This window comes from Conger conger, chromosome 17 (assembly GCF_963514075.1).
Source record: "Conger conger chromosome 17, fConCon1.1, whole genome shotgun sequence".
NCBI classification, from domain to species: Eukaryota; Metazoa; Chordata; class Actinopteri; order Anguilliformes; family Congridae; genus Conger; species Conger conger.
The window spans coordinates 217,020-226,972 of NC_083776.1; the positions used below are offsets into that span (position 1 = coordinate 217,020).

General features: G+C 40.1%; 1 protein-coding gene across 1 annotated transcript; it reads right to left on the minus strand.

Annotated features, from left to right (window-relative positions):
* Positions 1-9,953, minus strand: LOC133116517 (SPRY domain-containing protein 7). Its single transcript, XM_061226154.1, has 5 exons — positions 9,825-9,953; positions 7,411-7,527; positions 6,279-6,445; positions 3,400-3,502; positions 1-2,467 (listed from the first exon to the last, which is right to left on the minus strand). The coding sequence occupies exons 1-5, from the start codon at positions 9,928-9,930 to the stop codon at positions 2,370-2,372; spliced, it is 591 nt and encodes a 196-aa protein (XP_061082138.1). The 5' UTR covers positions 9,931-9,953; the 3' UTR covers positions 1-2,369.

Genomic DNA, 9,953 nt, shown 5'->3' on the forward strand with positions numbered 1-9,953 from the left:
TTTCTTTTTTTTTCCTCTGTATTTTGTATTTTTTTATTTATTTGTAGTGCAGAAAAGAGTCAAGAATAGTTTTTCTCCAATATTCAACAAACATTTCATCTGTGCAAACAAAACACTGCCAACTGCAACATTTAGGTCTGGTTTAGGTTAAATAACATTTAGTAAGATATGACATTTGTTCTATAAACCATTTTCAAATTCTCATCGGTCCCAGAATTCATGAAATCAAACAAAGCTGTGCGAATTTGCTAACACTTGACCTTACAGCTAGGCTATATTTTTGTCAAATATAGTCATGAAGCAGCCATTTGTTTTCAAAATGATGCAAAAAAAATTAAAATAAATCAGCTGAATCAAAAGTTAATTTATACATGATATAACATACACGATAAATATAGAATTACATTTTATAAACTGCCAACAGATTTGACATAAATACTCAAGGACAGAGAATCACTCCTCAGAATTTAGCATTTCTAGAATGCACACACTTGAGCTAAATAGTGTTTTAAGACGAGTGTATACAAATATATTTTTGGGGGAATTTCAGAAGTTGCATTTACAGCCCCCTCAAAAAGTATTGGAACAACAAGGTCAATTCCTATGTTTTTGTACATGAGATGACAGATCCAAATTTCAGCTTTTATTTCCTGGTATTTTCATCTAGATTTGGTGAACAACTTACAACATTTCACCTTTTGTATCAGACCACCAAATGTTATAGTGAGCAAAAGTATTGGAACATGCAACTGACAGGTGTTTCTTGTTGCCCAGATGTGTCCTGTTAGATTGATTGGTTAAACAATAAATAGTTCTGAATGTCTACTCTTGGTTTTAACCTTGGGTTTTGCCTGTGAAGACTGCATTTGTGTTAGAAAAGACTAACCAACATGTAGACCAGAGAGCTGTCTTTGTGAGAAAAGAGACCCATTTTTAAGCTTAGAAAAGGGGGGAAATCAGAGCCATTGCACAAGCATTGGGGATAGCTTGTACCACAACTTGGAATGTCCTGAAAAAAAGAAAGAAACCACTGGCGTACTGTGTGACATAAAACAGGACCAAGGAAAACAACAGCAGTTGATGACTAACAATGTGAGAGCTGTGAAGAAAAACCCCAAAACATCACAAACAATCTCCTTGGGGCAGGGGTAGCTCAATCAACTGTTCAAAGAAGACTGAGAGGGCAGCAATATAGAGGCTATATCACAAGATGCAATCCACTCAACGGTACGCATCAGAAGGCCAGATTTCAATTAGCAAAGAAGTTCAGAGATGGGCGACAAAAGTTCTGGAACAAAGTTTTACGGACAAAACATACAAGCTCATCTGTGAAGGAAGTGTCATGCCTTGGGCTTGCATGGCCGCTTCTGGAGTGGGCTCACTAAACTTTATTGATGATGTAACTCATCATGATAGCAGCAGTCTATAAGTCTATAAAAACATTCTGCCTGCCAACTTATGGAGAAATGCATCCAAACTAATTGGGAGGGACTTCATCATGCAGCAAGACAATGACCCAAAACACACTGTCAACAGAACAAAGAGACCTCATTAGAGAGAAAAAGTGGAAGGTTTTAGACTGGCCAAGTCAATCACCAGACCTGAACCCAATTTCACCTCCTGGAGAGGAGATTGAAGGGAAAACCCCCCTGAAATAAACAACAACTGAAAGAGGCAGCAGTAAGCGCCTGGAAAAACATCACAAAAGAAGAATGCAACAGATTGCTGATGTCAGTGGGTCACAGGTTTGATGTAGTTCTAGGTATAACTATGAGGAAATAAAAGCTGACATTCTGAACTCGTCTCATTTTCATCTTTTTATCTCAACCCCAAATGTAGTCAGTGTATTGCATAAACAAAGGAATTGGACTTTCTGTTCCAATACTTTGGAAAAGACAGTACCTGTATCTGTATTTGTGGTCAAGAGTTATCTAGGGAGAAAAAAATACAAAAAAATAAAACTGGCCTTTAAAACTTGAAATACATACCAGTGCAGAATCAATGAAAGGAATGACTCCCATCCCTAGACACACAAACTGATATCAACGTTGTGTTAAAGAAGCTTCTGGGCATTATACACACACAAACTGATATCAACGTTGTGTTAAAGAAGCTTCTGGGCATTATACACACACAAACTGCAGCTCTGATGATTCACACTCTTCACAATGAAGCAATGACAAAGGCGAGGTGAGTGTAACAGCAAAAAAAACCAAACCGTCTGCTTTCCAGCAGGAACACACAGACGCTCACGGAAGAACACTCAAACTAGACCGGACGAGCTGGCCGGGGCCACAACACTGCAGGATCCAGGCGGACAGGAAGAGTGCGGGGCCGGGGGTCTGCACTCGTGGAGCACGGAGCGCCACTCAAAAGATCTGCTGCTCAAACAGGATCTTCTCAAAGCCCTGTGGTGCCGTGTGGTAGAAGTCAGAGAACTGGCAGTCCAGGATGGCACTGTCATCCACTGAAAGAGACGAGACAGAAGGTTTGGGGAAACAAACAAACTTTGGGAGGCAAACTCAGCAAAATGTCCTGAGGGGTACTTTTTTGATTCATTAATTTAATTTAACAATTTTCCGCTAAACTTAACTCATATGGAACTATGCTGAACCCTGCTGTAAGCATGCAACACTCATGCAATAAAGCTTGCTGGGTATACGCATGTAAAACTCAGTACAGCCTGCTGAGTATATGCATGTAAAACTCAGTACAGCCTGCTGGGTATACGCATGTAAAACTCAGTACAGCCTGCTGGGTATATGCATGTAAAACTCAGTACAGCCTGCTGGGTATACGCATGTAAAACTCAGTACAGCCTGCTGAGTATATGCATGTAAAACTCAGTACAGCCTGCTGGGTATACGCATGTAAAACTCAGTACAGCCTGCTGGGTATACGCATGTAAAACTCAGTACAGCCTGCTGGGTATACGCATGTAAAACTCAGTACAGCCTGCTGGGTATACGCATGTAAAACTCAGTACAGCCTGCTGGGTATACGCATGTAAAACTCAGTACAGCCTGCTGGGTATACGCATGTAAAACTCGGTACAGCCTGCTGGGTATACGCATGTAAAACTCGGTACAGCCTGCTGGGTAGATACATGTAACACTCAAAGCCTGCTGCGTATATGCAACTCAGTAAAGTCTGGTATATTAAAAACTTTCTTATGCAATTCAAAACCGGGCCGCAGATGTGGCAATAATACAAATGACTAAAGCCATTTTATAGTCTCCTTAATCGCCTAATAAAACCACATTAACACACAGCAGGCAATTTGTGCTACTGTCAAAGAGATTCATCTACACAGGAGTCAGAACATGGAAATCAAGTTGACAAACTCAAGAAGATCAGAATCTTTTCTTCATTAAACAGAAATGAAAGTTTGGATCTCACCATAAACCACTGGGAGAACGGTTCCACGGATTCCTGAGGCTGGGCAGTGCATGTTCTTCCCATTTAAATACAAATTCATCTCCACGTGGTCATATGTGATGCCCTAAAAATATAAACGTGGCAATGAATGAAAAGGGGGAGGAGAAAAAAAAAAAGTATACAGCTCTGTGCAAAAGTCTTACGCACCCTAGATTTTTTAATCAATTTCGATCTTGTATGTTTCTTTTCTGCATTAATGTGTCAGGAGAAAAGAGCTACTTAAGAGATTTCAAAGCATTAATTTCCCGCCCAAAAATTCTTTGGTGGATTTTTATTTATTTATTTATTTTTTAATAAAGTGAAGTGACATATTAAGCAACGGACCACTCTTCTGATAAAAACCTAGAATTAACTGGATGGTTAAAAGAAAGTGAGATAGCCAAAATCAACAGAACTGTGGCAAGTTCTCCCATACGTTCGAATTTTCTTATACTTCAGGACGGTGTATCCAAGAGAATTGATGCAGTTTTAAAGGTGAAGGGTGGTCAGTGAAGGATTTTCTGATATTTAGAAACTTTTCATCCCATTCAGGAAAGTGAAGAAGCTTTCAAAAAATTATGAAATGAAAGTTTGTAAATATTTACTATAAAGAGCAGTAAAAGGTAGACCATATTTGTTGTGATCATCCTTCACCTTTAAAACTGCAGAAAAATATATATGTAAATTGGCTAGTTGGTTAGTTAGTTCCAAACATATCACAGAACTAGCCACAGTTCTTCTGCATACTTTGTCTGTCTCACTTTCTTTTAGCTCTCCAGGAGATCCCAGACAGCCGCAATCAAAATTTTAACAGAAAAGGGGTCTATTGCTAAATATGATACTTCATTTAATGAAATACAAAATAAATCTCTGGAATATTTCATGCTTGGAAATTGGTCTTTTCTTTTACAGACCCAATACAAAACAAAAAACAAAAAAAAAAAAACATTCAGGACCTTCATTTATCGAACAAAATCTAGGGTGCCCATGACTTTTGAACCATATTGTATGTTCAGTCAAAATTGACATACAGAATTATTTGGACAGTGGTAAAATTTCTGTTCTTTTGGCTCTGAAATCTAGCACATTGGAATTAAGCAATGAATAATGAGGTTCAAATGTACTGTCACCTTTCATTTAGGGCATTCCCATCCATATCAGGTAGGAATTACATGCATCCCTAAATGAGTTTGGAAGCATGAGCGATCTTGAGAAGCTTCAGAATTCATTCATTCATTCATTCACAGTTACATTATCAATGAAGGCAGGTGACCGGCATCTGAGGCAACCATACATGCCCATCTATAACACCCCCACCACGTTTCTCAAATGGGGGGAGGGGGTCATTTTGGGAGTTTCTTTTAGCCTCCACACCTTGCTCTTGCCATCATTCTGATACAAGTCAACCATGGTCTAATCAGTCCTCTGCAGGTTCTTTTCTGTACTACCCTTTTCTACTACTGCAAACTGCAACCAGACAATCCTTTTATGCAGGTAATGAGTGGTTTGCATCTTGCAGTGTGGCCTATGCAGATCGGTTTGTGAAGTCATCAGCAGAGAGTAGTCATTGGACATCCACGCCTGCCTCCTGAAGTGTTACTGGTTTACAGGGGCTTTGCTTCATTAACATGACAATTCTTTGGTGATCAACTGTACAGGTCTTCCTTTGGCTTTGTGATTACTGAGCTCACCAATGCTCTCTTTCTTCTTAATTATAATTAGGGGCGACATGGCTCAGGCAGTAAGAACAGTCGTCTGGCGGTTGGAGGGTTGCCGGTTCGATCCCCATGCCTGGGCTGTGTCGAAGTGTCCCTGAGCAAGACACCTAACCCCTAAATGCTCCTGACGAGCTGGTCGGCGCCTTGCCTGGCAGCCAATCGCTGTCGGTGTGTGAGTGTGTGTATGAATGGGTGAATGAGAAGCATCAATTGTACAGAGCTTTGGATAAAGGCGCTATATAAATGCCAACCATATATTAATTATGTTCCAAACGGTTGATTTTGGTCAGCCTATGGTTTGGCCAATGACTGTTTTTCGCTTGTAGCTCAGCTTTAGAATTGCTTCCTTGACTGTTATGGGCACAACTCTGGTTCTCGGGACTCCAAAGGCAATTGAAAGCCTTGAATCAAGACTAGATACTGAAAGCTCCTTGTACCTTATATCTTATGTCTTACACCTGCGTGAAGAAAATTATTAAATACACCTGACTAATCAGAAACAATTGAGAAGCAAACTGTCTAAATACATTTTGGTCCCATAAAATGGAGGGACTACTTCTAAAAAGGATTGTAATTCCTACATTGATCACCCAATAGGCATGTAAGCAGCCTCAAATTATGACAGTCTGCATTTTAACCTCATTATTAATTGCTTTGTTTCAAATCTAATGGGTGTGAGAACGGAGCCAAAAGAACAGAAATCGTACCAGTGTCCAAATACTTACGGACTGCACTATGAGTAGCGTCACATAGCAAGGGCTCCTCGAAGCGATACGTACAAAGCATTCAGTCAACGTGCTTCTCAGACGCTATAAAGGGCAAGAACAGATCCGGATAATTTCTATGCATTCTTAGCATTACATGCATGAAGTGCTTTCCTCTGACTTGTGTCACCGTGAGCTCGGCATCACGTGCTTCTCTCAGTGTGCAAAACGCACTGCAGCGTGAGCCTTGGTCGGGGCAAACTGCTGAGAAAAAGGAGGAAAAAAATAATAATAATAGAAGCGGATAGTAAAGTATGAAACTTCGCAAATCAGCTGACGACCCTCCTGACAGTATTAATGCCGACAAAGAAGCAGAAAAAGCTGCAGCCGTCTGCACTCTCTCTGCTTGAGGGAATCAGAACCCCCTGCAGACCCTCACCACAATGTCGCCCTCCTGTGGCAGGCTGTTGGCAGGCAGCCGGTTCTTCTCCTCGTTGTTGTGGTACACGGACCCATCGTGCCTCAGAACCAGGCTGTGCACGTCCCGGCCCATGGGGATCTGGTTCAGGTTGGCCTTCTGAGTGGCCACACCCACACCCCACACACCTGAGAGACAGCCAAACACACACCTGTGAGAGGGGCAAACATATCTGGGGTACGTTTCAATCTTTTAGACCAATCATGGCAGGGTGAGGATTCCTGATACAGTTGGAGCAACAGTGTGCAGTCAACCATGAACGTGTCTGAACCAATCGAAAGATCTTGCTCTCCACTGTACAATACAATTATTTGCTGAGAGGATAAGATGACTGTCCACTTATGGTGAAATGACCATCTCTACACACAGGTACATTTCCCAGAGATTACTTTCAATTCAAAATACATTCATTTTCATCAATCATCATCAATTTCATTCTTCTTTTTAATATGACTGTACATTTTGGTTTAATATGATCGTCCTTTTCGGTTAGCGAAAAGAGAAAGAGAAAGAAAGAAACATCACAAGGAGTAGTGCAGTCAGATTTTCTCAGGACAGAGTCAAAAGGAATGGAAAATATGTATTTGACTCAATTCAATACAGCCTTGCCCTGACAATACAGGAGGCTCCTACACCGAATGCACCTGACCCTTCACACACAAAACCTGAAGTAGACACAGTATACCGAACATGGTTTCATACCTGAACCCAGTAGGAGCCAAATTATCACTTGGTTTTCATGCTGCATTTCTTTTACAGATATATTTATTCACAATCTACCTATATTAGATTATAATTATGGATTTTATTTCTACTACATACTTTAACTTGCTCATATGTATTTGCATTGACCTCACTATAATACATGTATTGTTTTATGGAAAGGTAATTCTCTCATATTTCTGATGGAGACTGTACCCACCTGTGGACTGGATCTTAAACTTAAAGTAGCTCTTGTGCTGATGGAGACTGTACCCACCTGTGGACTGGATCTTAAACTCAAAGTAGCTCTTGTTCTGATGGAGACTGTACCCACCTGTGGACTGGATCTTAAACTCAAAGTAGCTCTTGTTCTGATGGAGACTGTACCCACCTGTGGACTGGATCTTAAACTCAAAGTAGCTCTTGTTCTGATGCAGGGGCGCATTGGCAAGGCAACCGCCAGTGCCACAGATTCGTCTGCCACTTTTTACGATCACAACATCTGTACCTGCAGGACGCAAAATCATCCATTCAATGTCGTAAAAAAAAGAAAAAGAAAAGCAATACATTTTGAAAGAAACCAGAAGTTATAACACAGTATAGCCTATATATATATATATATATATATATATATATATATATATATATATACATATATATACATACACACACATACATACTGTATATATATACATGTCCTGCATCTGAGAGCATCTGTAATTTTTAATTATACTAGGCCAAGTAACTAAACTAATGTTACTTTTGAAGCCAGAAGGCATTTGAAAGATTCCTTATTGAAGACATCCAATGAAGCACAAAGTTTATATCTGCCTAGATATTCGGAGTATTTGTGCTCTCTGGTTCTTATTTGAATTAAATGTTGAAAATAGTTTCAATTAGTTGCTTCATTCTTTAACTACGGCATTTTAACATTGTACCTAGCAACCCTGTGTTGGGGCTGGTTGGCACAAGTGCACAACATGACTTTAATCACTACATAACATTACATTAATGGCATTTGGCAGATGCTCTTATCCAGAGCGACATACAGTTGATTAGACTAATGCCGGAGACAATCCAGGGTTAAGGGCCTTGCTCAAGGGCCCAACAGCTGTGCGGATCTTATTGTGGCTGCACCGGGGATCAAACCACCAACCTTGCAGGTCCCATTCATGTACCTTAACCACTACGCTACAGGCCGCCATAGTAACCTAATTTTACAAAAGATTTGTGGAGATTAACATGTACATTTATAACGGAGACCTTAAATTTTCATTTGCTACTCGTTAGAATATATATATTTTTAAAACTGTCAAGTACACTTATTTCTCGATATAACTGCCAGTGTAGGCTCAATACCTACATACATTTGTAGATCAGGTCGCCCATGCTACCGTGTAATCATCATCCAATATGATTTTAAACGCTCCCGGCTACGGTGGAATTATTTTCAGCAGCTGATCGACGTTTATTTTTCCCATTCATGCGCTTTGTTCATGCTGTGACAGGATATAGGCTAGCCCCCCAAACTTACCTTTTTAAGCCTATCAGACACCAAATCAGAAAACATCATACTTTATTTCATATGGGCTCTACATCCATTTTAACATGTTGGGCATAGGTATGACAGTATAAGAAAATCTTTCTCACTGGCCTACGACATGATGTAGATCATAAATGGCCAGACAGAATGTAGTTAATTAACTAATCATTGTCCAGGAAATAAGACACTGAAATATGTTCTAATTATTTATCTTAACCTTAATTTAAGCAAAGAAGACCAAGTGAGTGATGCTCTTTTCCAGCAGTGCCATAGGATACATAACAATGCGCAAATGATAACAGTACACAATACATAGAAAGAAGAATCACGATCACACAATGACAAGGATAAAGTTATCAAGAAGTGGACAATAACGGAAAGAAAAGGGGAGTACATTACGAGAAACAAGAGCGTGTATCCGGTAAGACCTCGTTTAACATAATTCTCAACCCGCCACATTATTTCGGTGATCCAGTTTTGAGCAGTATAATGAAGCTGCTTACCCCAGTTCCCAGTATTCAAAAGACAGCTAAAACATTAGCCTGAAAAACAATGCCCTGTAAATAAACAGCCTGCACCCATAATGTCATTCTTGTTGTAAACCCACAATTTCGAAGACAATAGCTTGTGTGTAGGCTGCGGGTAGGTCACTAAGAAGGAATTTTAGGACCGCGCGAGCAAGTTCCTGAGCCTCAACGTGTTTTAACTAAAGTTTTAAGTAAAGGGGTGACTATAGTATTGTTTCCTTTTATTTTTATTTTTATTTTTTTAATAACGGTATTACTTGACACGACTGCCGCCGTGTAAACACATTTGTAGTCTACATTTGCTGCTCAGGCACTCTTCACGGTTAAAATAATCTAAGGACCGCGCGTGTCGAATGTGCCTCGACCAAAACGAAGATAGCTATTCGATTACATGCACATCTGCCAGAATGTAAACAGGTCGGGTCTTTTCACGGTAAGAAGAAAATGTATGACGAGCTTCGTAACCATATTGAGTCTCCGTTGGAGCTAATGATAGACAGCATTAGTATAAAATGATTACAATAGGGAAATCGAAGCAACATTTAATTAATTTACACCAGCCATAAAATACCAGACTTATATTGATGTTCAGATCCCAGTCAGACAGCTGCGAAGCTAGTTGCGAACTGTTAGCAATATAACATTAGCTACCTTTAGTCAGTTGGCCAAGAAAACAGTATAAAACGTTTACCTTTGTAAATTTATGTTACATATGACGATGCCACTGTCTCTTACCCATATGATGCGTGTCTAACTGGACTGCAGGCATTTCTTTAAGAGGAACATGCCCAGAACCGCCGTCTCCGCAGCACCCCAAACAACAAGAAAAGAGCGCAGCCATTTTCCCCCTGACAGCGCAGCGCT

Excerpts from the sequence above, each read along its gene's own strand:
- LOC133116517 (XM_061226154.1), bottom strand. The coding sequence starts at position 9,930 with ATGGCTGCGCTCTTTTCTTGTTGTTTGGGGTGCTGCGGAGACGGCGGT. Across the intron at positions 6,446-7,410 it reads GTTTAAGATCCAGTCCACAG|GTGTGTGGGGTGTGGGTGTG; the intron begins GTGGGTACAGTC and ends GCTGTCTCTCAG. Across the intron at positions 2,468-3,399 it reads CGTTCTCCCAGTGGTTTATG|TGGATGACAGTGCCATCCTG; the intron begins GTGAGATCCAAA and ends CGTCTCTTTCAG.